The 27,314-nt window shown below is 52.7% G+C and overlaps 2 protein-coding genes across 3 annotated transcripts in view; one reads left to right on the forward strand and one right to left on the reverse strand.

Moving 5' to 3' along the window:
• Positions 1 to 410: 410 nt before the first annotated feature.
• CCDC185 (coiled-coil domain containing 185) lies at positions 411 to 2,338 on the reverse strand. Its single transcript, XM_037069368.1, has one exon. The coding sequence runs from the start codon at positions 2,336 to 2,338 to the stop codon at positions 467 to 469; it is 1,872 nt and encodes a 623-aa protein (XP_036925263.1). The 3' UTR covers positions 411 to 466.
• Positions 2,339 to 11,354: 9,016 nt separating this feature from the next.
• SUSD4 (sushi domain containing 4) overlaps positions 11,355 to 27,314 on the forward strand; it is an 89,506-nt gene continuing 73,546 nt past the window's right edge. The window contains exons 1-2 of one of the 2 annotated variants that reach the window (XM_037069356.1): positions 11,355 to 11,583; positions 12,204 to 12,386. In XM_037069356.1, coding sequence (XP_036925251.1) covers positions 12,239 to 12,386 — 148 coding nt within the window. In that variant the 5' untranslated portion in view covers positions 11,355 to 11,583; positions 12,204 to 12,238. The remainder of the gene's footprint in view (positions 11,584 to 12,203; positions 12,387 to 27,314) is intronic. The other variant, XM_037069357.1, reaches the window with a different exon arrangement.

Below are 27,314 nucleotides of genomic sequence, written 5' to 3' on the forward strand. Positions count from 1 at the left end.
TAGGCAGGGTTCCCCAATCTGCTTGTTTACGGAAGCCCCCCACCCCCCACCCCCTGAAACACACTTAAAAAAAAAAGTCTACCCCCAGCTGCCTTGGGAATTTCTTAGGCTTGGTACTTCACACTCTTCCCTTTCCTAAGTTCTGGGAGGGGAGATGCCAGGCACGGAAGTAGTTCTCCTCCTGGAATTTTTCTCTGGTGCCCCCGAGCTGTGCCGGATGTGTGCTTCTCAGATTACTTGAGAGCTAAATGAATATATTCTATTTAAATCAAAATTCACAAAGGCAAGTGATTTTCTTAAAATACCCAAACTTCTAGTCTCAAGATTCTCAGCGATTCAAATGAATCCACACACGAGTTCATGAGAGGAAATTGCAGCTATTTTATATATTTTTAAAAATCAGTGCTCACTTAATCGGATTATAAAATGAATCACAGCGCGACCTCCTAGCTGCCTGGACTGTAAGCTATTTGCCGACAGGTTCCCAGTAGCCCCCTCGGTGCTGGCCAGCCAGGAGCTGGGCCTTCCCCGCTGCGTGATCAAAGGCGCTGTTGTCCCTTCTGGAGGTCCTGGAGATCTTCTGGAATTCTTCGAAGGTGGCCTCTTTCTCTCGCGAGATCTGCGCCATCCTCTCCTCCTTTCTCCTGATGGCTTCCTTGATGCCCTCGATGTGGCACTTCTCCTCCTTCTCGGCTTTCAGCTTTAGGACGTGGTGGTTCTTCTCCCGCAGGAGGTTGAGCTCTCGGAGGTGCTGCGCTCTGTCGCTGACGCTCTTGTGCACGTGGCTCCTGGCCTGCTGGGCCCTCTGGTTCGCCAGCTCCACCAGCAGCTGCTTGCGCACTTTCCTCTGCTCCTCCAGCTCTTCCGCGCGCAACCTGACCTGCTGGGACCGCTCCTCTTCCCTCTGGGCCTTGTCCCTCAGCTCTCGGTGTCGCTCCTTCATCAGGCCCCGGTGGATCTCTTGGGACCGCTGGGAACTCTGTTCCAGGGACAGCTTCCGCAGGAGCTCCTCCGCCTTGGCCTGGCAGTCCATGAGCACCTTCCGGGCCTGGTAATTCACTAGGGAGCTCAGATTGGCTTCCCAGACCTTCTTCTGGTCCTCGGTGGTGGGCAGCTGCTTCTTGGGACAGGCCTGCTCCAGCCTCTTCTGCACCTCCAGGCTGTCCTGCCCGCGCTGGTCCTGCAGCGTCTCCTCTTGCTCCCGGAGGCCCTGCACCTGGCCCTGCTTGGTGAGCTTGGCCTCCGGGCGGGCCCTCTCTAGCTTGTCCTGGCTCTGGGTCTCTCTGTCTTCCGATGGCACCTTCCCCTGGTTCTCCTGCTGGCCCATGTTCTTGGCTTGGCTGTCCCGCAGCCGTGAGACACGGTGCTCCTCGCTCGGGCGAGTCTTGCGCTGCTCCTTCTCCAGCTGCCACTGGGCCCGGCTCTGCCGAAGGAGCAGCTTGCGCTCCCTCTCCAGGGTCATCTGGACCTTCTGGTCCGAGCGCTTGAGCTCCTCCCAGGCCACCGCCGCCTGCTGTTGCAGCTCCCGCATCCTCTGCGCCTTCTTGAGCCGGATCAGCACCAGGGCCACAATCTTCTGGTCCCTGGAAGACACTACCGCCTCTTCCAGCGTGTTCTGGAGTATCTGGGTGTGCCGGCACTTCATCTCCTTGCTGGAGACGGAGGGCTGGGAGTGCTGGCTGGTTAATGTCCCGATATGGTCACTGCTGTCCCTCTTCGGGGTGTACTCACAAGCGGACAGCGTCCTGAACTCGTGGGAGGGCACAGAAGACTTTTCCGAAGGAACCGATGAAAGGGACCAGCGATCGAGACCTCTGTAGACCCGCCCTGCCCAAGGATCTCCACTCAGCCGCTTTTCTGCCCGGAAAGTTCCTCCTAGGGGAGCGTAAGCGCCCTCGGGGGTCGGTGGGGGAGAATCTCCCCGGGCTGGAGCACAGTGCTGGCAGAGCTGGGCCTGGTGCGGCCAGGCCGTACTGTGCTGGCTTCCACGCGTGGATTGGGGCTGGGTCCTCGGCTCCCGCCAGGCATCTTTAACGCGCCAGCTGCGGGGCCTGGGCTTCCTGGCGCGGTCCAGGGGCCTCCTGGCCACATCGTTCAGGCTGCGACTTTCCCTCGATGAGTCCCGGGACCGGTGCCGGCGAGGCCGTGGGGTAGGCGAGCAGCGTGGGGGAGTCCAGGGAGCCGCAGTCTCGCTTCCCTCGTCCGGAGACCCGGCCCAGGAGCCCCGCGCCGGCTGGGTCTGGTGCCTGGGCCCGCGCAGCCGTGCGGAGGACACGCGCTCTTTGCTGGGCCGCGGGGCCTCCCAGAGGTCCCGGTAGAATTGGCCCATGCCCTCCATGCTCCCTCCCCGCGCGCCCAGCGTCTGAACCAAGATACCGGGGCCTCCAGGGGGCGCTGCGGAGACCCCCTCCGCCCTCGGATGCGCGGGGGTGAGCTCTGGGGCGCGCTTGTGACGCGGGGCCAGTTCACAATGCTCCAGGCGCGTCACCCGCTCCCGCCTCCCTAGAACCCCTCAGGGGAGCAGGGGTAAGGAGGCTGAGGGTGGGCTCAGGGGATTCCGGGGACTGTGTAGGAAATCAGGGGTGAACTTTAAGGCTCAGGGTGCTTTATGAACCGTCCCTAGCATTTTAGGCAGGAATTTGATCTTGCATCTGTATGCCTTAAAGTAGCAGGCTTCTGAAAGAATCTGGGTGGAGGCATCACGTCCAGAGGGAAGGTGAGGGGAAAGGGCCAGGGGCATCGGCCGGGAGGGCAGAGTTAGGAGTTCTCTGAGTAATCCTTGGGTGACCTTCGCAGAGCATGCAAATTAAGCGGCTGTGGACCGCACATTAACACAGTGTCCCACACTTTTGACGTTTTAAACGACATATTATGTTTTGTTTACTTTTTTAAACTTTAGAGCAGGAAATAAACTAGTTCCTTTACCCCCTCTAATGGCAATTGCTGATTTTGTAAAAACAGGAATAACGTGTACACGATATTCTGAAACAGCATCAGCGAACACTGGGCTGAAACCGTATTTGTTGCTTTTTGTCCTTTTTCTCCAATTTTGTGGAGTTATTTATTTCCTTGCTGAGGCACCCTGGGCTAATGGGAAAAGCCTTAGATTTGAATCTCCTCTGTCCCTTTCCACCTGTGTGGTCTTGGGCACATTGTCTGACCATCAAGTTCAGGAAAGGTGGAATGCAGGGCTGAGTGGAGAGCCAGAGGAAATCATGTACCAGAAGCTTAGCAGCTTAATGTGTTTAACAAATATTATTTTGATGTTCTGCTAGGCTTCAGTGAACAACTGTAAGATTGAACTAGGTTTACACAAGTTTGTACAGGTTCCCAGCTTATGAAAAGAAGAATGGACTCAAGGTAAAACAGGTCAAGGGTAGCTAGTGTGCCCAGGACGGCTGATCCCCTGTGGATCTTGGCTAAGTCACTTCTTCCCTCTGGCGTGCAGTGAGGACACAGTTCTGGATGACATTTTCCAAAAGGGGTCACTCCTTAAAGAAGAAAAATGAGTATTTACTCACCCCAGTCCTCTTCACTCCTCCCTCCTTGGGGTTTCCCTGTAACCCCAGCTAGACAGCACCAGTAGAATTGACAACGTTTCCTTAGGACAAATCTGAGACTGGCCATGATAATTGATCTCCTCTAAGGTCCCTGAGTTGATGGCGGGAGTGTTGACTTCAAATTCACTTCTCCTTCCATGACATCATGCTGTCTCTCAGAGACACACTTTGAATCGACATGCATGCCATGGATTGGATGTTTGTTCCCTGCCAAGTTCATCTGCTGAAACCTTACCCTCAATATGTTGACATTTGGAGGTAGGGCCTTTGCTAGGAAATTAGATATAGAAGAGTTCATGATGGGATCCATGCCCTTAGACGAAGAAGAAGGCACCAGAGCTTCCTCTATCTGCCATGTGAGGACACAGCCAGCAGGGGGCTGTCTCTAAGCTAGTGAGTGGGCCCTCCCCAGAACTGAATGTGCCTGCACCTTGATCTTGGACTTCCTAATCTCCAGGCTGTAAGAAATAAATATCTGTTGTTTAAGCTGCCCAGCCCATGGTGTTTTGTTTACAGCAGCTCGAGCTGCCTAAGATGACATGCTTTTAAGGAAACTATGATCGGATGTGCACCAGAGAGTCGTGGCAGCCATGTCACTGAGTCACTGCAGTCACTCAGTGCAGAGTCACTCAGTGCAGTCACTCAGTGCAGAGTCACTGAGCCCTCTGCGGGGGTTCCCTCTGCCTGGTGGGACCTCCTGGGCAGTCTGCAGCACCTCTGCAGCTGAGGATGAGTTGTTTCTGCCATTGAGTACCACTCACACACCATTGTTAGAGAAGCTGTTTTGTGATTTTGTAATTTTTAGGAAGAGGCAACTTAAAAAAAATTAAATCAAATTTGAAGTGAAATCATTTAACTTTAGGTTAGGAACTACCTGTCCGTGAACTGAGTCGCCCTGTTACCTGAGGGTCGTACATCTAGGTTAAAACTTGGTGAAACGTTTTGCACACCCAAATGTGGCTCCGGCCACTCTGTCACGGAGCGGTGCTGGGGGCGGTGGGAGTGGGGAGCACATCCTTGAGCAGAAGTAGGTGAGCATGACATCCAAACTATGGAGTGAGAGGGGCAGAGGACGGAGCCCAAACTTTGGGGAGAGAGTCGAGTGGGAGGAGAGCTGTTTTGGGGGAAAGTGGACACCAGGAAGGGGGGCTGAACCCAGCTTCCACTGAGCCTAAGGAACACAGGCTTCCTCCCATTGAGGAGCCCGGTTCTGGCTGTTCCGCAGTCCCAGGATTCCTTGCAGCTGCCCTGGGCCTGTAGAGGGTGGGGCTGAAGGATGTTGGAGCAAGTTTTAAGGCCTCTATTTCTGCTTTTGTCTCCGTCTCTCTGTCCCCAGAGTAGTCAGATGTTATCTGTCTTATATCCTGGGGCTTCTAGGGAGGTCTCATTGAAAGCATATGGGGTTCTGCTTATAAAAAAGTGGAAATCCCCCTGGCTGTTGTAGCTCAGTGGATTGAGTGCAGGCCTGCAAAACAAAGCATCCCTGGTTTGATTCCCAGTCAGGCACATACCTGGGTTGCAGGCCATATCCCCAGTATGGGGTGTGCTAGAGGCAACCATACATTGATGTTTCACTCCCTCTCTTTCTCCCTCCCTTCCCCATATCTCTAAAATAAATAAAATCTAAAAGAAAAGTGGAAATCCTCTATGTGGACAAGGAGGGGTCAACAAAAGTCCTGAAACCAAAAGAGTGACCTGATTTGGTCCATACTTTAGAAAGCTCACAATGGCAGAGGAGTGGAGGAGGAATTAAGGTGCAAGGGGAGGGAAATTGAGAGAGTGGGACCATTAGAATTTGGGGCCAGCAAGCAGAAAGTATAAACCAGGACAGTGGCTGGGAGACTGAAAGGGGTAGAGTCAAGGGACAGTTCAAAGGTCAAAGGACTGTGCCCTGAAGGCGAATTGGATCTGGAGAAAGAAGGCCTCTAACTTGGGTGCCTGGGCAGATCATGGGTGGCCGTGGCAAGAGGTTTCAGTCTAGGTGACATAGAAAACGGCGATCTCGGAAATCAGGTGAACAAAGCTGTAATAACAAGCAGGACCCCCAGAGAGCGGCAAACAGAATGTCTGGAAGAGACGACAGCCAGGGAAGATACCCTTGTCCTCGGAGGGACCAGGCGAGCAGGGCCGGTCTCCTCACCTGCATCGTTAGCACCTGATAAAGACCCCAGAAGGATGACAAGCTGGAAAGCCACCAGCAGCTCTTCTGGGAGAGAGAGAAAGAGACGTTTTTTCAAGTGTTAAGCTGCCTCGCAGTCCCCTGATACTAAGAACCATCAGCCTCCTTTCAATTTGGCAGAGAAATCCTCCGCGCACGTCTCGGGGAACTGGGGCCTCTTCTCCTCACTCAGAGAACGTGGTGAACCTGCTTCCACAGTTTGGATTAACCCCTGGAATAGAAACTCGCTCTGGGCCTTTGCTCGGAACAACCGCCAATGACTACAGCGGCTTTCCCTTCTGTCTCTCAGCAAGGCTCCCAGCTCCAGGACTGGTCAGGGAGCTGCCGTGGCCAGCGGCTGTGTCCAGCGGCCACCCACAGGGAAGAGCCCTCGAACGCAGGTCCAATGGGCATGTGCTGAAAGTATAAAGGGCACGCTGGATTTCCAAACTTATGATGGAAAAAAAGTAAATGTTTCAGCACATTTTTCGTATTGGTTACTTGTGGAGATGGTATGTTGAACGCGATGGACTCAATAAAAGATGTTACAAACATTAGTTTTGCATGTTGCTTGTTTTAATGGGGCTCCTGGTAAACTTCAAGCCACGTGGGTACGTGACACATGTCATGGTGTGTTTCCATTGGCTGGTACTGCTGCAGGTAACTGAGTGGTCATGACAGCTTTCAGGATTTGGTGGTTTTTATTTCACGTAAATGTACTGCTTTGAAATCATCCTTTTCTAAGAAAATACTATTTGGGTCAGAAGGCTTATTTATTTCTCAGTGCCTGGGTGGGAGGGTAAAGGATTAATTTTGGAAATTCGGTTGAGTTTCATAGGGGTTCAGTCCCTTCACACCCCACTTTTACTTTTCCCATACTTCCCAGGAAAATGGATGCTGCCACGTGGCAGTGTCTGAGAAGACAGAACAGGGCCCTTTCTCCAGGTGCCTATGAGTGATAGGGACTCATCAAAAATAGCAGCCCCACAAAAGAGTAAAAAAAAAAATCTTACGTAAACACTCAGGGCAGTAAATGAAAAACGTACCTTAATACAAAGGATAAAAATGGTAGATTAGAAGCTTCTTTTTCAGAAAAGCAGAAAATAGGGGGGGATAAGAGCCTGGGAAATATGGAAGTCAAGTTCCCATGGAAATAATCATTTACCCACAATGCAAATATTCCACGTGCACGAGAGTTCGCGTGTGTAAAAACGGTGGCGACACACTCTGAGCACGTGGCGGGGCGTTGCACATACAGTCCTCTGGCACACGGGCCAGGATGGAAACCCGCCTCGCCCCCACCTCTCCATGCGCGGTCTGGTGAGTCAGCGTCGCACGCAGTCACGGCCGGACAAAAATCACGTGCGGACGGCGGAGCAGAGGCGGATTCCGAGTATTTCCAGTTTGGCTGCATCTTAAGACTCCGGTGTTTTTCCACTTTTGTAACCTCAGTGCCATTCAGATCTGGAGATGGTAATTAACCGATTCTTTGGAAGAAAGGAAGGGCTCAAAACGAGTGCTTTCGGAGCTGAAAGGGAGTTCACGTCCACCGGGAGATAACCGGATGGAGTTACAGGATCACTCAGCGGAGACACAGAAACACCACACGCCACAATGAAGTTGCTGGTTTTTGGAAATGTTATCACAGATAGTTTGTAATGTTAAACGTAGGAAGGAATTTCCCAATGGAAACTTGAGAAAACAGTTGCGCTGAATAATTGATCTTCTTCTGAGTTATTTCTTCATCATCCTCAACATAACATAGATATTATATTGGATATTTCTTAAAAGAAGGTGTTTTGCTGAAACTTAAAAAAAGTGTGAGTTTTTAGGAGTTCTGTGTTTTGTTTTATTTTTTTTCTGTTCTGCTACAATTGAGTTTGGCGTTTTTAACGTCCAAGGAGATTGTTTTTCAGGAAGGTGGTGTCAGTGAGCGGAGAGACCTCCAGGACCATGTGGTGATGGACGGTGGGCGGCGACCGCTCCATCACCGCTGGCTCCGCGTGCGCGGTGACGCGTGGCACGCTGTGGCTCTTCTGCTGATGCCATCGGCAGGGTGAACACCCTCAGCCCACTCACATTCCAGCCTCGCGAGCTTAACATACTGTGGAAAGACTTTCAGTGGGCATCTCAGAGTGTTTTCACTCAAAGCCACCCCTACATGGGGCTGGAGTCGGAGCTTGGCAACTGTGGGTGGCCTTGTCTGTGAACCGCCGGGAATGGTGTTCTTTCTTCAAAGCTGGATTCGAGGGAAGACTTCTCTGACTCTCCTCCAGGTGAAATCCTCCACTGTCCACTCACAGTGCCCTTGGAGCACCAGGCTCTCTCCTTGGTGGTATGGGTCTGGTGCAGGGCTCCAGTGGGGGATTGGGAGCTATGTGAAGATTTGAAACAAACATTCAATATACGTCATATGAAAACCTTATATACCAGCTGGTGAAGTAAAATACAGGGCCCGGCACAAATAACGCCCCTTCTTTTTATTACAAAATCATAAGCATGTAATTCTATAATAAAACAATATCGCTCTCAAGCATACTATAGTTCATTTTAGGTAAAAGGCTCATATTGAAACTATAAATTATTATACTCATATTATTACCCTACTAATCACCCTCAGGCAGGTGATACTTCTGCTGGGCCCTGTATACCTGCTACCACGAGTTGCAAACAAAAGTTGTGTTTCTCTAGAGCTGTTCCTTTATAGTTGAGAAGGCCAAGACTGATATCCCAGAAGCCAGATCTATTTGCCTCTTCTCAGCCTCATCTTGATTTCTCTATCCTATTTGGCATTGAGGTCCACCTTCTATTTGAATTTTCCCCTCCCCTCCCCTTCCCTCCCCTCCCCTTCTCAGAGCTACTTGCACAAAAAATAAATCTAGGTGTTCCCTGACCAGCGTGGTCAGTTGGTTGGGGTGTCATCCTGTACACCAAAAGGTTGAGGGGTTCAATTCCCAATCAGGGCACATGGCTGGGTTGCAGGTTCAGTCCCCAGTTGGCGAGTATATGGGAGGCAATCAATTGATGTCTCTCTCTCACACTGATATTCCTCTCCCTCTCTCCCTTCCCCTCTCTCTAAAATCAATACACTTTAAAAATTACACCTATTAAAAAAAGAACTCCAGAATGTAGGGACATAGGTGGTCAGCCTCCAGGTTGCCTCGTACACCCATGATTTTGTTTCCTGTCACCCTGTGCCTCCTCCCCTCACAGCTGTGTAGCCAGCGGGATTCTGCAGAAAGAACCCATGTGTGACTTCGGGATTCTGCAGAAAGAACCGATGTGACTTCTGAGGCTGGGTCATAGAAGACACGGTGGTCTTCGCCTTTCTCTCTTGCATCACCATGGGATGAGAGCAGTCACCTTAGACTCAGATCCTCCGGCCCAAAGAAGCCTTCAGAGTCCGGACACCTGGCTGACCACTTGCCTCAACCTCATGAGTCGCCCAGCCAGAGCCCCCCAGCTAAGCTACCCCAGGGTCTTGATGCACAGAGGCCAGGAGACCAGCGATGCTGTGCTTTGGGGTGATCCGTCAGGCATCAGTAGATGAGGAAGGGGGTACGCTCTTTCGATTGTATGTTCTCAGACCCCATCCCAGGCCTACGGACTTGGGTTCTGTGCAGAGGGGCTGGGAATCTGTGTGAATATTTCTGCTTTTCCTCCTTTTTACTGACTGGCTTTCCTCTCCCCACCCCCCTCCTTTTCCTACAGTGCAGTTCCCCAAATTTCTGTCCAGGGCCTCTTCCCTTTTCCCTATACTCGCCCCAGGCGAGCGCATATATTCTGTGACTTTAAGGGACAGCCTTGGGTGATGCATGGACCCACTTTTCCCACTCTGACCCCTCTGCGAAATACCTAAGTTGTAATTTCCACCCATTCACTGGATATTTCCAGATGGACTTCCCTCCAGCTACTCCAGTTCAACATCATGTTCATAACCGTCGTCATAAAACCTCCTTTTCAATTGTGTTCCCTATTTTTATTAGCAGTTTACAGCTTGGTCTCCTAGACTGTGAATCTTCATGTCATCTCTGCATCCTGTCCCCACCTCTGAGCCATCCTGGTCCCTGAGATCTGACAAATCCCCTCTTCAGAGCCTTCCCTGGTCACGGCCATGGTCCCTGTGGACCATTTACTCTTAGGAATTGAAAACGATGCGCATGATCCACAGGGATTTTTGATTTGATGGCTATCAGAAAAGCTTTACAAAATTTACTGAGAAAGTAAATGAAATAAATATATATTCAAAGTGTGAAGGTCAGCCATAGGACTTTGGAAAAGTGGGAGGGTCCCCAACTAACACCCCCGAGCCCCCAAGTACAGGCTTTCGGCAGGAACGGACTTGTGTTAGTCAACATCATAAAGTGATTCTGTGCAAAACTGCCACCTCTAATTTCATAAAGCAAAAATAAATATAAATAAAAATGCTGAGTTTGATTTAGCTAGCAGAAGTTAATTTATCCTGAAAGAATTTGTTAAAGTTAATCCCAGTACGAGTGGACCCAGTAAAAGCCGCAATTTCCAGACTACTCTCGGTTTGGGAGATTGGGGGAAAGCCGGTAGAGGCAAGGGATGCTCTGGTGGCGGCACCAGAAACACGGTATTAATCGCAGCAAACTTCTCCGGAATGAAGGGGTGCCCCTGGTTCCGAAGTGCTGCCTGCCCCTATCACCTCGTTTGCACACACCCCTGAACTACCCTGGCTGGACAGCCGGCGGCCAGAGCCAGTGGGAATTCAGAACCTCACCCGCTACGGGGCGAGCGCGGGCACGGGAAACGGCACGGAGACGCCCAAGAGGCGAGCTCGCCCTACTGAGGGCTGGGAGGACAAACAGCCTAGATCCCCTTGGGTTCCCATTCACGTCCCCAGACAGGCCCCGTCCCCGCAGTGAAATTTCTGCAGCGGCACGTACAGATCCCTCGGCCCCTGACCACAGGAGAGCGCAGAGGGGCGGAGGTTTGGAGGAACCAGTGCACTCCCAAGACGGGCTTAAAAGAGTCCTCACGCAGGACGCCAGCGGTTTGCAGAAAGTCAAATGGCTAAAGAGTTGGGGAGGTGGACGAGTGTCCTTCTGCATCCGAGGGGGCGAGCAGAACCTTGGCTCTGGGGAGGGGACGGCTACAGTCCACAACGCTGGAAAATAGGCGTAGCCATCGGCGGCACCCGCCACCCACCTCCCCCCGCGCGGAGAGGTGAGGGTGAGGGCCTGGAGACTAGCGCCGCCGCGCCTCCCGTCCCAGGGTTTGGCGCCACCGCCGCCGCCGCAGCCTGAAGCAGAGCGCTCTCCCACGCTGCGCCGCCGGCGCTGGGGGCACTAGACGCCGCATGGAGGCCGCGGCGGGTACCTGGCTGTCGCTCTGCCCAGGCGGGGACCGAGGTCCAGCGCCAGGGAGGGGTCCACCGGGCCCGCGCGCGTGCGGGAGGTAGGTCGCCAGCAGTTCGCGCCCCGACAGGTGCAAGCGCGCAGGCTTCCGATTGGTCGCGGAGGTGGCGGCGGCCCCTTCCCACTCCCCGCAGGCTCCGGCTCCCTTCCCTCGCGGCCGCCGCGCGCCTCCGCTCCGCCCCTGCCACCTCCCTCCTTCCGCGCCGCCGCGGCGCGCTCCCGAGCTCAGGTAGCGGGAGCGCGGGCTCCTCCTCGGGGGCGCGCGGCCGGGCTGCGGTCCTCCCCCACCACCCCGCACCCAGCGGCTCGGGGAGCCAGGGGAGGGAGAGCGCGGGCGGGGGCAGCCGGAGCCCCGCCGCCGAGGCTTCCAGTCTCTCTGGCTCGCGCAGCGGCGGCGGCAGAGGTCGCGCACAGATGCGGGTGAGACTGGCGGGGGGAGGCGGCGGAGGAGGGAAGGAAGCTGCTTGCATGAGACCCACAGGTAAGACCCAGAGCCCCGGAAGGGGCTTTGCATCCCGGGGAGGGGCGCGCAGGCCCAAGAGGGGGAGTTGGTGCCTGGTTCTGCCCCCCGGGGTAGGATTTTTATTTATTTGTATATTTGTTTATTTTTGACGGCGCAGGGCAATATCATTGGGGACCGGGCAATAGGACTCATCCTCATCCTGGGGTAAACCGGAGAAGTATCCTGGGGGATCGGGTGCCACATGTGAGATTCCTAAGACTGACCTGTCTAGGCCCAGGAAAAAGTGTTTTTTCCGCCCCGAGACACTGGAAGGCTTTAGACTTTCCCCTCATGGTCGCAGCCGCTGGATCCCGGGGACCGGCGCAGAGCCAACGTGCGCTACCCCCGGCCCTCCCTCCCCTCCTCCATCCCTCCCCGCAAGCGCAGCATCCCGCCGCGGCTGTTACTCAATGTACCCGCGCTGGGGGGATCTCGCCGTGGGAGAAGGGGTGGGGGAGGACAGGGGATAGAGCCTGGAGCCGGGGAAGCCGAGCTTCACCCCCCGCCCCCCATCCCCGAGTCCCATGGCCGAGGAGCGGAAGCGTGTCCTCGGGAGCTCAGGCAGCCAGGGGTATTGTCGTGTTCGTTCCTGGTTGTAGACTCTTGCAAGCCGGATGCCCTCTGTGGATGAAAGATGTATTATGGAATGAACCCGAGCCATGGAGATGGATTTCTAGAACAGCAGCAGCAGCAGCAGCAGCCTCAGTCCCCCCAGAGACTCTTGGCCGTGATCCTGTGGTTTCAGCTGGCCCTGTGCTTCGGCCCTGCACAGCTCACGGGCGGTGAGTGACTCTGCTGTGACCAGGGGGGCCAGGACGGCAGGGAAGGGGAGGCTGGCTGGCAGGACAGCCCTGCCACTCCCCCCATACACCCAGACTTCTGGGGCATCTGAGAACCCGAGGAGCCCCTGTGTCCCAGCCTAAGACCATCCTCTTTCTAAGCTGCTGGAGTTCCCCCCAAATTCCTCTGGAGCCCGCACAGCTTCACACCCCCAGTCTTCTGTCTGGAGCTTCCCATCAGCTGCCTAGCCTGGCTTCTCTGAAGGAAGGACAATAAGCCTGGCCTATTATCTCACTTTGGGGGGGCGGCGGGGAGAGAGAGAGAGAGGAATTTGTGGTTCCTGTGTGCTTGTGGACCCCTTGTCTATGCCCTCAGCAGACACAGGGCAGGCAGGTTTCTGTTGCAGGAGCCCCCTTCATGAATGCAAAGGGTCTGAGAACAAGGCTGGGCTGGCTGCAGGACAGGTTTACTTGCAAGTTAACTTTCTCTTTCCTTGGGAGGTGGCATGTGCAGGCATGTCTGTGCGTGTCAGGGGTGGGGAGGGGATGCAGAGGGGTTTTTTCAGATGTGTTTCTGGAGGATTGCTTGGCTTCTCCAGGCCTGAGTTACAGGGGGAGCCAAGTCCAGTGCTTTCGTATGAAGTGCAGGTTGGCTGGGGTACAGGTTAACCTCAGACCCCACAGGCGGCTGCCCTGTAACATGCTCGGTTTTGGGGGGAGTGGGAGAGACTGAGGTCCCGCCTGCATTTCAGAGCCTAAGAATGTCTCTGCCTCCCCGGTCCACCACTGCCCATCACTGCTGTCCTTCCCACATTTTCCGTGAGAGCTTGCTGATGTGTCCATGTTGAAAGGACGGAACCACATTCCAGGGCCAAGATACCATTCATATATAAATAAGTTATAATTGGTGGAAAAATAGGTATCGATTGATATGCTTAAACCATTTTAGTGCATTAAGATATTGCTGTTTCGGAGAATCCCAAGGTGAAGATGGGGAAAAATGAGTGAAAAATTAGCAAAAGTGGGGGAGGGTAACAACAAGTTGGGACTTGAGCACGGAGCCATCAGTAATGCAGGGCTCCCCACGAGGGACGGGAAAGGCCTTGTCTGCAATGCACCGGCCAGAATTGGTGAGGAGACATTTGCTTTGGACGGGGGCCCTGTTTTGCTTTTCCCCAAAAGGTAACTTCTTTGGTGCTCTTATTTTTATGATACTGTCTCTCAGGCAGGTTCCCTCTTCATAGAGGGCAAAGTCAAATGTAACGCCAGGATGGCACCTGTGTGGGGCTCTGGTCCGAGCCCCTGCTGAGCCCTGGACACCTGAGCTATGCAGGTGGGCAGGGCGGCACCGAGCAGGGATGACTCATTTCCTTCCCCCTTCCCTTCTCTTGACTTCTGTTTAGCGTCTATTGCCCCAAACCAGGCCCACGTGATCTCCCCTCCTCTTGGCGTTTTCTCCCGTGGAGGTAGCAGAGTCAGGAGCATGCATCCATGTGCATTTTGAGGGTCCTTATTGAAGGTGTGAGGTCTGAGCACCACAGCCCGGACTTGGAGGCTATGTTCTTGGTTTTGCCACTTGCCCCGGGATCTCAGGGCGCAGTGAAGCCCCTCCGGTCTCACATCAGTCACCCACCAACATGTCTTGGATGCCTGTCTTCCGAGGGGAGCGGATGTCAGGCAAAAAGATCCTGAGCTTAGAGGACGAAGCTGGAAAGAAGGGTTGCTGTCCCCTCTCAGTTTTAGAGGTCTCCCTTTTTAGGTGCTCAGACTTTCATCTTGAACTCCTTCAGACGCAGGGTCTGATTTCTGGACGAACACTTATTAAATCAGGACTCCTCTGTGAATAAACAGCTTGGGTGGGGAAGGGTGGCAGGACTGTTCTGTGGAGTTCACTGTTCAGAGATGTCTTTCTTAGGGAAGAAACCCAGATGGTGGGGGCCCAGGATGGCAGTGAAAGGCAATTCACTTTAGTTCTAGATTTGACTGTGCATAGGAACCGACCTGGGATGTTGCTAAAAGGCAGGTTCTGGTTCAGCCCGTCAGGGCTGGGGCCTGAGAATCTGCATTTCCAACCAGCTCATAGGGGATGTCCTTGTTCCTGGTCCAAGGACCACACTTTGTTAGCAGCTCCGTGGACAGACGCCGAGGCGTTCCTGAAAATCAGCCAGTCCGGCACAAGAGTTTCGGCTGCCCCTCTCAGGCACCCAGATGCAGATGGCCTGGGCGGGGGCAGGTGTTCCCCAGAGTCTAATCTTCAGGTGATACACAGAGCCGAAAATTAGCCTTCTGAGAGTGCTCGCTTTTACTTTATGGACAATGAAAGGTGCATATTTAAGAGACACTGCTCTGAGATGTGGATTTTCATTTTTGATTGCTTTCAGTGGAAAAGGAATGCCGTAACAGCAAGCCCTAATAGCCTCAGCTGGGAGGGGAAAAAGCATGTGCCCGGTACAAGTAGGACGGAAAACGCCTGAACTAGAAAGGGAGAAATTGAGAAAATGATCAGATGAAGAAAAGGAGGGGGAAAGGACTCTTATCAGAAATGAAATGCTTTGTCCTCCAACGCCGGACATTCAGTTCAGTTCTTTGAGCCCTGGGAGAGCTTTCGGGAACCTGAATTGGCTTTCGGTGACTTTGGGGTGGCTCTTCCCAGGTTGTCTTTTGTAAATTAGGAAAACAGTCTTCACTTGGGGCCACTAAGACCACATACCCTGAGAGGACTCAACAATCGGGTTGATTGGGAGACGCAGGCCCCGGCTGTTTCCAGAATCTGTGTGGAGCCCGGTTTGGCTGATTCCCTCTTCCTCCCTCCCAGTTCCTGGTCACAGGGGCAGGGTTTGGGGGAGTTTGGGCGTAGGGGAAAAGAGTGAGAGTTTGCTCCATATACCAGTCCTTGACGACAGGCTCGTTAGCACAGCCCTATGTTCTCAGGAACCCAGGCCCAGTGCTGTTCCCTGAGAGCTTGGGGGCCTTTGAAAGCCCCATTAAATGAGGGTGATGCTGCCTAGCTTGCAGGGCGGGTGGGAGGGGTGGCAATCACGTGGGTGCTGTCTCTATAAATGCAGAGTGGTGGTGAGGAGGGGCTGAGACAACCATGTAATGACCCAGGCTTTTGCTTCGCTCTCTCCACGCATAGCGAGTGCCTGTCCCCACTGTTCCAAGCACAGAGATCTATGATATTCCTTTACCTGAAAGAACCTTTCTTTATTTTTTGCCCAGTGAGCAACTGTCTCCTCAAGACCCAACACAAATGCTCTAATCCGTTTAATAACTTCTCCGGTCACTGCATTCTGCCCTCACCTGGGCTCCCACTGCATGGGGTATAACTCTTCTTCGTAGTGTCTCATCCACCAGACCATAAGTCCCCGAAGGCCAGGACCCTGCCTTCCTTCATTTTTGTGTCCCAGGCGCATGGGACAGCCCTGGACGCATAGAAGGTGCTCGATGCTAGTTGACAGCAAGAAAAAAGGTCCCCCAATTACCGGCACGCCATTTAGAAAAGAATGAACACGGGTGGTGACAACGTGCAAGAATGTCGTGGCACTCGAGGCCACCTCCACTTGGAGGTGGTCTCAGAAGCTGGAGGAAAAATCAGGGAAGTCTCCCGAGAAGAGGTGGTGCTTAGGGTGGGCTCTGAGGGAGGGGGCCAGCGGTTGGAGCACCTCCAAAGGTTTCACTCTACAAAAAAAAAGAATTTTATTTACTTTTCAATTACAGCTGCCAGACCGTATTGGATTAGTTTCAGGGGTCTAACATGGTGCTGAGACATTTCTGTACCTTACCAAGTGGTCACCCTGGGAAATCTAGTGCCCACCTGACACCATGCATACTTACTGCAATATCATTGACTGCATTCCCCGTGCTGTACTTGACATTGCCCATGACTATTTCTATAACTGGCAATTTGTACGTCTCAACCCCTTTACCTTTTTCCCCCCGGCCCCTCCCACCCTGCTCCCATCTGGCGACCACCAATTTGTTCTCTGGATCTATGAGTTTGTTTCCGTTTTGTGTGTTTATTTCGTTTTTTATATTCCACATAGAAGTGAAGTCGTGTGGGATTTGTCTTTGTCTGTCTGCTTTACTTCACTTAGCATAATACCCTCAAAGTCCATCACAAAGGTTGACTCCAAAGTAAGAATTGGAGAAGATGGTCTGTGAGAGTCATTTACTCTGCTGCCCAGTGTGTGAAGGTCTGAGCCCAAGACACTAAGTTCTAGGGGAAATTCCGGCCCAGTTTCCTCTTCTTTAAGAAAAAGAATCCTGGGCTACTCTAAGACAGAAGAAATTACCCGTTCAAGAAGAAAAACAAATAGGAATAATTAAGGGAGTGGCTCATAAACTAGAGTTAAAAGTGCATTTAAGAGAGCCTTTTAATTGAGAAGATTGTAATTGCTTTATTAATTTTAAACAAGGTAAACTGGGGACATGAGAGAAGCACAGCAAAATGATTCTTGACGTTATTTGGGACTGACAGTGAACTTGGACACACTGTGGGGGAAAAGCCGCTATTACCCATATTGCCCCACTCCAGAGAGAAGTGCCCCAGTGGGGCAGGCGCTGCGGCCGGCACACGTACGAACCTGCAGAATGAATGCCTGGTCTCCAGACTTTGATTCTTCGAAGTGAGAGGGATTGCTGAGCTCCGTAAACTTGATCGATGATCATTTCATCATTATCTCATTAAACCAAGCTCTTCAAGAGAGTATGAGTAAGGTTTGCATTTGGAAATAAAGGTTCGACCTGGCTGTCTCATGTTTCTGTTTGAAATTGGTGACTTGAATCTCCTGGAATTACCCGCGTGGGAGCCAGGCTGCACAATCAGGGTCACTCATGGGCTTTATTCCCCTCTCTCTAAGTGACAAAATCCAAGAAGACCTTATTTCTTCGGTCTGATTGGATCTATCGAAGATATAAGTGATGGACTTGGGAGAACCAGCAACAGGGAGGTTCTTTAAAGAAAGAGATGAAATCCATGCTTGCGGTGGATTGTGTAAAATCTGTGCGTCTACGGCTTTGTTACAATCCAGCTGGCTTCCAAATTCAGATGCTCAGTGTATAGAAGAAGCCTTCCGACTTCCCTGAAGGCTTAACCTCAGAAGATTTCAGTTCTCTCCAGGCAAGAAACAACAGGTACTGCTTGTTCAGTGGACATCTGATAGGTTTGGAGGATTAATCTTGGGCGAGGCTCTTGATTGTTCTATTAGACTACTTCCGTTAACTCACTCTGAGTCTCAGTGTTAGAATCCCACCCAAGGATGCATTTTCACAGCTGCTTTTGGGGGGGTACGTCTGCAAATTTAAGCCATAGGATGACAGTAGATACTCGATGGCTGATTGGAGGAGCCACCTCTATGCTTAAATGATACACAGATAACATGGGGGAATAGGCTGTTTAGAGCCTTGAGTTCCTTCCGTAGAGAACAATCCAGTTCTGAATTACTACCTGGCCCTTCAAGAGTGTGCCCAGATTTCTCCCTTTGGCAATGGGGGCACCTGGTTGGGTTTTTTTTTTTTTTTTCTGTCACCTTTCTGTTTGCACCATTGTTTTGTAGATGGGAGCTGCTCATTTGCTTATCATAATGACTTAGAGGAAGAGACATTTTAGTTTCTTGAGGCAAAAAGAGCAGAGAGTTGTAATCACGTCCAGTAGGAAATACACGTGACCACTTGTTCCTGTCCCCACCTGGGTACATGGCAGTTCGCTAACCTCTGCCTCAGTTTTATCCTCACCATCTGCGAAATGGGAATGACATTGCACTGCTTGCCTCCCATGGTGGTTGCGAGAATCAAATGAGTTCATGGGAAAGTGTAGTTATTTGAGGTACCGACACTGTCACCCACGAACTGGTGCTTGCTCTTTTCACTGTGCAAAGGGTTTCTAAGAGCTTCCTTTGCTCTGAAAGGGTGCTATGTGACAAATGCATTGTAACGCCCAGTGGAGCAGGCAGAGATGCATGTGTGGTGTTGAGATCATTAGGTGGTCACCCATCCTTGGTCCCCGTAGCCCCCTAGGGCTCTCTGTCATGACCTGGCATCGTGGGTCCTACAGCGGCCTAAGAGCGTGACATTTGAGCTGAGTCTTTTTTATCCCCACATTTAAATCATTCTTCCTTTCCCGTTATAGTTGACATACTGATACCTTATTATCTTAGCTTCAGGCGTTCACCCCAGTAATTAGATGTTACATAACTTACTGAGTGATCGTCCTGATAAATCCCGCACCCACCTGGCGCCACACGCAGTTAGGAGAGTATTACTGACTGTGTTCTCTAGGCTGTACTTTACATCCCCATGACCACTCTGTAACAACCAATCGGTACTTCTCAGTCCCTTCACCTTTTTCACCCATCCCCCCAACCTCCCTCCTGTGAGTCTTGAGTGATAAAATCATTTTCCAGGCAGAGCAGGTAGGTGGTGAGAAAGTGCTTTTTTCAGGAGAGAGGAGAGCTAAGCGGAGAATGAGAAAGGATGAGTCCTGGAGACCAGGACTAGGGAAGGGCAGCCTTATGGAAGAGAAGAGACAGGGCAGGCCCGTGGGACTCACGTGGCAGCTGCGTACCGGGCTCAAATGTTTGGGGGTTACACCACACTCGGCCGGCGGGGAGCCTACAAAATGGTCTGCGGGGGTCTGGCATGGTGGGATCTTCGCGTTCAGAAAAGAATTTTTTTGCAACGTGGAAGCTGGAGGCGAGATCGGGAGGCCTTACGCATTAACGATTTCATTGTGCATCCCCCTTGACCAAGTGGAGGGTGGGTACAAAACCTAAAAGCAAAGCCCCGCTCTTGGGGAACTTAGATTTCAGAGAGGGCCAGTTAGGAACTCTTGCATTGGCCCAGGAGGGATGTGATGAGGGCTTCAACAGAGAGAAATAAAGGCATGTGAAAAAGAGGCCAGAGCCAGCAGCCGGCTGGTCGAGGGGGTGGTTCTTAGAGTCCCTGCAGTGGGCATTTGGAGGGAGGCTAATGAGTTCGTTTTGAATGAGGAGACTTGTGTGGCCTGCAGGACGTCCATTTGCGCACTGTCATCCATCACGCAGTTGAAAACGCGCTTGGGTGCTCTGGAGAGTGACAAGAGCTGGAGATTTGTGTGCTGTCTCCGTGGAGGGGTTGCCAGGGCCGCGGGTCGGGTGGGGCTCTCCCAGGAAGAGAGTGCAATGAGCCAAGGAGAGGGTTTGAGGATGAGGCCCAGGAAACGTGCGCATTTAAGTGTCAAGGAGAGAAGCCAGTAAGGAGGACGAGCCATTGTGCTGATAATCAGTTTTGGCAAAAATACAGTGACGAGAGAACTTGATCCTGGCTGTCGTTTGTCCACTCTGAAGTGGGGGCGGGAGATTCATCCTTATGTTATCATTAGGGTGAAGTTAGTGCTTTGAGCTCAGGCTGCTCACACCACTGGACCCAGAGGAGGGCAGGGCCAGGAAAGGGTAGGGCTGTGGCCGGGAGGGTGGTGGGTCTGCAGAGAGGTGTCTGAGACTTGACTGCGAAGAGTCAGAATCTTTTCCAGCCTTCACTGGGAGAACCGGAGTTCATGGGAGACTTCGGGTACTTCCCTTCTGGGGGTGTTGAGCAGAGGGGACCCTGGGCATGAGTCTAATGACAGTGGCTGGAGGGCTTCCTCCCTACTGTGGCCCCTTCTACATGCCCGGGGCACTGGGACTTTGTAGGCGCTCACTGCCGCCCACGCATGTCCTTCCTGCACAGGCCTCTGGCAGCCCTGTCCTCCAGCCCTTCAAAGATTCCTCTTCTCGAGCTGTTGGTGATTCTTCAAAGGCGCGATTGTCCGAGGGTGATCCCTCTGTCCCCTCCCCCGTGACTAGCTTGGTCACCTCTGTGGCAGGTCACTTAGCCTCTCCAAGCTTTGGTTTCTCCATCTGAAAATCAGAAGTAACGGGGCTGTTCTCTTCACTTCCCAGGGGGCGGGATGTGCGCAGACAGAGGAGGCAGGGTCAGGAGACCAGGCATTTGATAAATACAAAACAGTTGTGATCACAGGTCTGGAAGGACACCTGTCTCCGCGCGGCGCCTGGGGCCAGTTTTGCCCTTTGCTTCCCTAAGTCCTTGGCGGGGGAGGCTCAGGAATGCCCCGAGCAGTGTGGGAATGCCTCCCCACGTGCAGGTCCTGACCCCTGAAAGCTCATTTTGTGTGGACAGGATGTCAGGCAGCCGGAGGGGCTCTTTTGCTGCAAAATGGGCTTGTCGATCTGTGCTCTGTCCCTGACGCCTGGTGCGTTTGGTGAACAGTCTCGTGTGGAGATGGAGAAGGTCCTCGTGCCGTGGAGAGGAACTTCTCAATAGCTGTTGGACCAAACCCAGCTGGTCCCTTTTGTGGGCTCACAGAAGCCTTGGGGTTGGGTGCGGAGTGGAGAAACTGAACATGTGAGGCAGGCAAACGACTCATTACAGGTGCTTCAGAGGGCCCATGAGGGGGTCGGGTGCTCTGTGTCCCTCTATGCCTCCCCCTTGCCCTGGGTGGCGTTTCTGCTGCTGGGAGCACCTGGGCACAGCGGGCCAGCATCTACAGCCCCCGGCAGCACGGCGGGGTGAACGGGGAGCTGCGTTTAAATCTGGAGCATCACTAAGTGTTTTATCCAGGTTGGGTGCCTCCGCTCACCTCCAGCTGCCGGCTGCCTCTAATTCTTGGGAATCTCTTTATAGCTCTGCAGGTGGAATGCCGCTTTCGGGGATTCTGTGGGCTGGAGATCTTGGGATTCCTCATCCGTGGCGGGGATGCCTGGCAGTCTTCTGTGTTCCGGCCTCCGAGCCCTTCAGGGAAGCAGCCTGCCAGCCAGCCCGGGGCACCCCACTGCAGCCTGTTTGGGGGCTCCTGGAAGATCGCGGTCTGATCTGGGGAAGGAGTCCTTAAAATGAGACCTGATCCTCAGGCTTTGAGTGAACAGAACAGGTTCTTGCATGGCTTTGTGAGGTACCTGAGCACGCCACGCCCCCAGCCACCCCAGTTTGCCTCTGCCGACTTCACTTATGTGGCAATGAGGGTGCAGAGATTCTGCCCTTTGTCATCACCAGATGAAGGAGCCCCCAATTCTCTGGGGGCTCCCCAAACCTACAGAGGCCGTGAACCTGCCTTGTCTCTGTCACAGTCCCCTTTGCCTTGGGTGAATTGCAGCCCCGTGCGAGGGCCGATTCCCGTGAATCTGCTGTTCAGATTGTTCTCTCTCAGTTTCCTGCTTGCAGCGTGGTTCCCAGGGGCTTTCATCCACAGCAGAGCTGGTGACTGGTCCCTGCCTGCACTTCACAACATGGCTTGTGTGCATCTCACCTCCTACGTGCCTTGGCCTTCTAAGAGTTGGCATTTTCTCTGGTACCTGCTGTGTTGATGTGGCTGCTAAATTGGGTCACGTTCTCGGTGCTGTGGCAGGAGCTGACTTCCACGGAAATGCAAGAGGTTGTACCGAGCCTGTTTCTCCCTGGGCTTTCGATTTGCATTCAAGCTCCAGGTTTCCGGCGCTGTTCCTGGATTAAGATGGACACACACAGTCGCTCTCCTACAGCTGAAGGACAAGATGGCCACACGTTCACTATGAGTTCCAGAACATGCTGCACTAAGGATGGTCCGTTGACCTAGAAAGACGAGGGCAGAGGGTGAAGTTCAAATCACACTTGCTGTACCTAGTCCTTGCTTTGCCCTAAGGTGCTGGGTCGGTGCCTCCAGCTGGCCTTCACACAGCTGGGCCTGTAATCCCTCGTCTCCTTTCTACCATCACAGAGCCTTCCTCTCTCTTGTGACACAGCTTCCATTTCAGGTCCATTTTCCTGTGACCTTGTGGGTAGCCCCTGGCTCCCCCAGCTCTGAGAATTCTCAGAACACTGCAGTCTTAGACTGTTGGCCTGGGAGGGCCACGGGGACAGACCAGACCAGGTGGTGGATGCGAAGCCCCTTAGCTCCTTCACAGGATCTGCCTGGACAGGTGGGGACTGAGGGGACCTGGCCGAGCAAGCCACCCCGGAGCCTCTACCTGCTTTCCGTGCGGTGCCTCCTCAGAACCTTTCACCAGCCCGTGAAACCCCTGCACCCAGGATGGCCCTGTCGTTCTAAAGAGGAGGAAAAAGGGTCTCTGTCACCCACAAGGCACGTCGGGGTGGCCACTGAGAACAGGTCCCCCCGGGACTGAATCCTAGCTCTGCGGTGTGGTTGCTTTCTATGTGGGGCAAACTACTTAATCTGTCTCTGCCTCAGTTTTGTCATCTGGAAAATGGGGGGAACGCCCACCCCACAGAGCTGTTGGGAAGATTCAGCAGCTCACACGTGGAGAGCACACAGAACAGCGCATGGCACGTAGAGGGACGTGAATGAGTGTTGACCGTCTGTCTCCTCATTATCTTCATCGTTACTGTCTGTTTTGTTTTTACTTGTAGAAGCTCCTGGGAGGCTGGATCCACAGCCGAGTCATCTCCTTTTTTAACTTGACCGTGCTGTGCACATTCTAGATACTCAGGAAACATGTCCACTGATTAATAGACGGGCTGAGATGGCGGTAACCTTAAGGTCATGCCTCCACAGTGGGTGCTGTTTCTGCAGAGAAGGCCCCAAGCCCACCCCCAGAGTGTGGCCAGTGGGTTAGTGGGCTCTGCAGCTGGTTTGGTGGCCGAGACTTGCTACTCCATGAATAAGATACTGTTGAGCATCCGGTTATTACTAAGGTCTTCCTTCCGTCTTGCGTCTGACATCTGGGTCGGGTGGCAACAACAGCCACATAAATGGCGGGAAGGACAACGGGAGCATTGACGTCTGGCTCTGCCTTGAACCCTGTCGCTCCCCCGGTGCGTGAAACACTTGGAGAGGCTCCGTTTGCTCTACTGTGACCTGCTGGGGTTCAGACGTGGCTTTGACCTCCTAAGTTAGGGTGAGGAAGTGGGCAGGACTTTCAGCTTCCTATCTTCCATCATCCGCTCTTATGCTTACTCAGCAGGAATCACAAAGCCCTTACGATGTGCGAGGAGTGTGGTAGTAGGTACTGAGACTAGGAATAAGGATACGCCTTCGAGAAGCTCGGGTCTGTGTGTCGATGTGTGTTACCCATGCACTTGGGTGGCCATACCAAAGAACCGTAGCCTGGGGGACTTAAACAACAGAAGTGTGTTTGCTCACGATTCTGGAGGCTGGCAGTTCAAGATCAAGGTGCCAGCAGCGTTGGCTGCTGTAGGGGGCTGCCCTCTAGCTGTGTCCTCAGATGGCCTTTTCTTGCTGTGTGTGCGTGGAGGGAGAGAGGGGAAGGAGAGGGAGCACACTGATGTCTCTTTTTATAAGGACACCAGTCAGGCTGATTTAGGACCCCACGTTCATGACTTTCTTTAACCTTAGTTACCTCCTCACAGACCCTGTGCTCAAATACGCACGTCAGGGGTGAGGGCTTTAACCTAATATGAACACTGGGGGCAGATTCAGTCCTTAGCAGATGCTAAAGAAAGATAAATGTTAACTCTGATGAGAAGGGACCCAGAGCTCTTACCCTAGCCAGGGGAGAGCAGGGAAGGCTTCCAGGAAGAGGTGAAAGCAGAGCTGCATTCTGAAGGGCCAGTGGCAATGAAGTAAAGAAAGGGAGGCAGAAGCAGTATGAGCGAAGGCGTAGCCGCAGGAACTTGCCTGTGCACCGTGAGGGGGCAGGGTGGGGGGTGGGAGTTCACAAGCCATTCACTCACCTCTTCCTGCCTCTTGTGGAGACAGTGACCGAACGTTTCCTGAGGTTGGCCGGACACAGACTCTTCTGCAGACACTGCGGGCGGGGTCCAGAGGCGGTTTGGGAGCTCCCATTTGCAGAGCTTCCCAAATGCAGGACCTTAACCGTTTGCTCTAACCTGATCAACTTACTGCTAGACACTCCCATTACTCGATTGCAGCTGCTGGCCACTCCAAAATCAATGGTAAGTGGCTCCCCAGGCCACCCAGTGGGCTCACCCCTGGTTCAGGTCAGGTAGATATTGAATTATCACATGGAGCTAGTCTGCGGAAAAGTGACTGGTTAATATCTGCCGTAATAGGAGGCTATCTCTGGTTGTATTTTTAAGTCATTTCCAGTTTCTCTCTTAGGGCGCAATTTCTTCTCTCCTAATCAAAACATTTCCTTTGTTCCTTCGCTGATATTTGAAGTTGAAATGAGCGGAGATCCCGAATGATTTGTGAGTCCAGGTGTGGTTGCGGGGCCGTTCTAAGGCGCTTGTGTTCCGAGACTTGCAGCGCTTTTCATTGAAGCAGCGGTCTCTGCAGAGAAGGTGCTGGGGTCTCCCTCCCTCTGCCAACCATCTCTGCCCCCCACATCCCGGAGTGCTTAGCCTTGAGCCATGGACCAACCTCTGTTGCAAGGGGGTCTATAGGCCTCCCCCACTCTCATCCTGGAACATGTATGCAGACGTGTGTGTGCACCTCTCTGAGGGGGGTCTACAGCTTTCAACAGGCTCTCTGATGGGTTCATTACACAGAAAAGGCTCAAAAAAAAAACCCCCCCCACAGGCTCAGAACCAACTGCTTGGAGTGGGTCTGCGGCTAAACCATTGACTGAGGTCCTGCGGAGAAGGAAGCTGTTTTCAAGGGCGTGGGAAATCATGTGCCCTGTGTCTGATTGCCTTTCTCTTCAAGTTTTGGGCCTGAACACTGTGTGCTGAGGTTCAAGGTGAACTGGGGGAAGAGAAGATAAAGGAGAAAGGCAGACAGGGTGGTTGACAAATTCACCTAATCCCAGGGCCGTCAGACAGCTGCCCCTTTAATTTAACCCTCACCCTCCCCGGTAAGTTGTCAACACTGCACATTAAAAAAAAAACCAACAACCCTCTATTAAGTGAGTTCTCTATAAATATTTAAAAAATAAGTAGATTCAGAAGAGGTAGGATTTATTCAGCACTGTTGAGCTTTTATTATGTGCAAGACCCTGGATCAGGCAGGCTAGGCGAGTCTGAGATGAGTGATAGGCAGGACCCCAAAGCCTGTGCTATTACTGAAAATTATGTCTGGAAGATATCCATCTTTATTTTTTCCCCCTTGAAAATGTGGGCAGAATGAGAAACAGTCGCATGCACAGACAGGAGCAGTGCTTTTGTGTCGATTATGTCTGTACTTCCCGGTGCTGTTGTGACACGTTGAGGCTGGAGGGACCGACCGCACAGCTGTGACGGGGCCAGCGTTTCCAGGGTTGTGAGCTGATGGTTTCAGCGCCCGTGAAAAACGTTGAGTCTTTTTTGTTGTTGTTTTAGAGTTTCATTTCTGCCACACTGGATACTGGAAACATAACACATGCCCCTGTTGTTCACATCTCTGGTCCGCTCCGTCTGGGCCTTGGGCTAGTAGAGTTAGGCTGGCTTTGGGGGTGGTGTGGGCAGGAAGACCTGGGAGAGGGGTGAGTGGCCACTTTCACAGCTGGTTAGTGGCAGAGCTGAGACGGGGACCCCTCCTCTTCGGTGGGACGTTTCTGGAACATCGTTTGCCATCCTTCGGACAACTGGGGGTTATAACGACAGGCTCCACCTTTTGGGAGTAATTTGGATTAAATGAGATAATATGTGGAAAAAGCACTTCAAACCAGGCCTGGCCCAGACACAAGCTCAATGTGTGCCAGCCCTCATTGCTTCTATTATTCCTTCCTTTCTCTGAATCTTGCTTTCCATAAAGTCATTTACCCCTTCTGAATAGGTCCTTTCCCCCTCTGTGTCTTGGGCAATGTATTTCAGGTGCTTATAAGCTTCTAAGTACTTCTTTCCATTTCCTTCAAATACATTTTTAGTTCCAGGGGACACTCAGATCAGCCTTGCACTTTTTTTGGAGAATTTGGATATGCTGTTGTTTTCAGAGTTCACTCCCCGGGGAAGGTCACCGTTTGTCCCTGCCTGTGTCTCCTGGAGCAGGCTCCCCAGGCTGGGGCCCTCTGGTCCCCTGAGGCTTGGCCGAGGGGCACTGGCGGCCAGCTGTCTGAGCGTGCTGGTCCTCAGCCAGTACGACAGGCTTCTTTCTGATGACAGCCACAGACTGCTGATGGCCTCCTGCCGGGCGATGCTGTCGTCCCCGGGGAACAGAGACTCCAACTTGCAGGTCTGTCGGTGTGGTCCGTGGGTGGCTGGGAGCCTGTTACTGCAGGGAGACTGTGTGGTGTGAACTGCCGGCCCTGAGCCAGGCTCCCCTGAAGCAAACCTCCAGGGCCCGGGCTTAGAGGATGTCCCGCTGGGGACGCCATGCTCGCCAACCGTGACATCTTCCTCTGCCTTAGGGCGGTGACACCCACCATAGCCAACACAGCAGCAAAAGTACCATGAAGCAATTAGTGATCCATGGGAGAATATTAATTCAACACTTAACATACAAAAAAAGGCAGAGACATGGTATTTGTCATGCTTAAGACCTTGTAACCAAGACCTTAAAATTAGAAAACTTTTACAAGTCTGTGTTCACCGGATTATCAGTACAGCCAGCACAGCGGAGGTCAGATGTCCACATGCCTTAAAACGCTGGTCTCGGGCCCCGACTGGTGTGGCCCAGCGGGTGGGAGCATCAGTTTCTAGTCAGGACACATGCCTAGGTTGTGGGGTTGGTCCCCGGTTGGGGTGTGGTTGGGGTACCTACGAATGGGAACCAATCCATGCTTCTCTCCCATCCATGTTTCTCTCCTTCTCATCTCCCTCCCTTCCCCTCGCTCTTAAAGTGGGTAGATGAAATCTTACACAAATGTGCTTGTCTCAGATAAGAAATCACAGTATGATAAAACAGTGGCTTGGATGAATGACTTCCTTTGTGCATTCCATTTGGAATTACAAAGTACTTACTATGTGAAGGGCACTATCCCAGGTTCCAGAGAGTGATGTCTATAGTAGGACCCTTGCCCTCAGGGGCCGAGATGTGTTTAGTTGGGAAATAATTCTGTCACCTGTAATGGGGACAGAGGAAAGTCTGTGTTGAGGGCGTAATCAGAGCACTGTGGAGTCCAGCTT

This window comes from Sturnira hondurensis, unplaced genomic scaffold, assembly GCF_014824575.4.
Source record: "Sturnira hondurensis isolate 20B ecotype Veracruz unplaced genomic scaffold, ASM1482457v3 Scaffold0018525, whole genome shotgun sequence".
NCBI lineage: Eukaryota > Metazoa > Chordata > Mammalia > Chiroptera > Phyllostomidae > Sturnira > Sturnira hondurensis.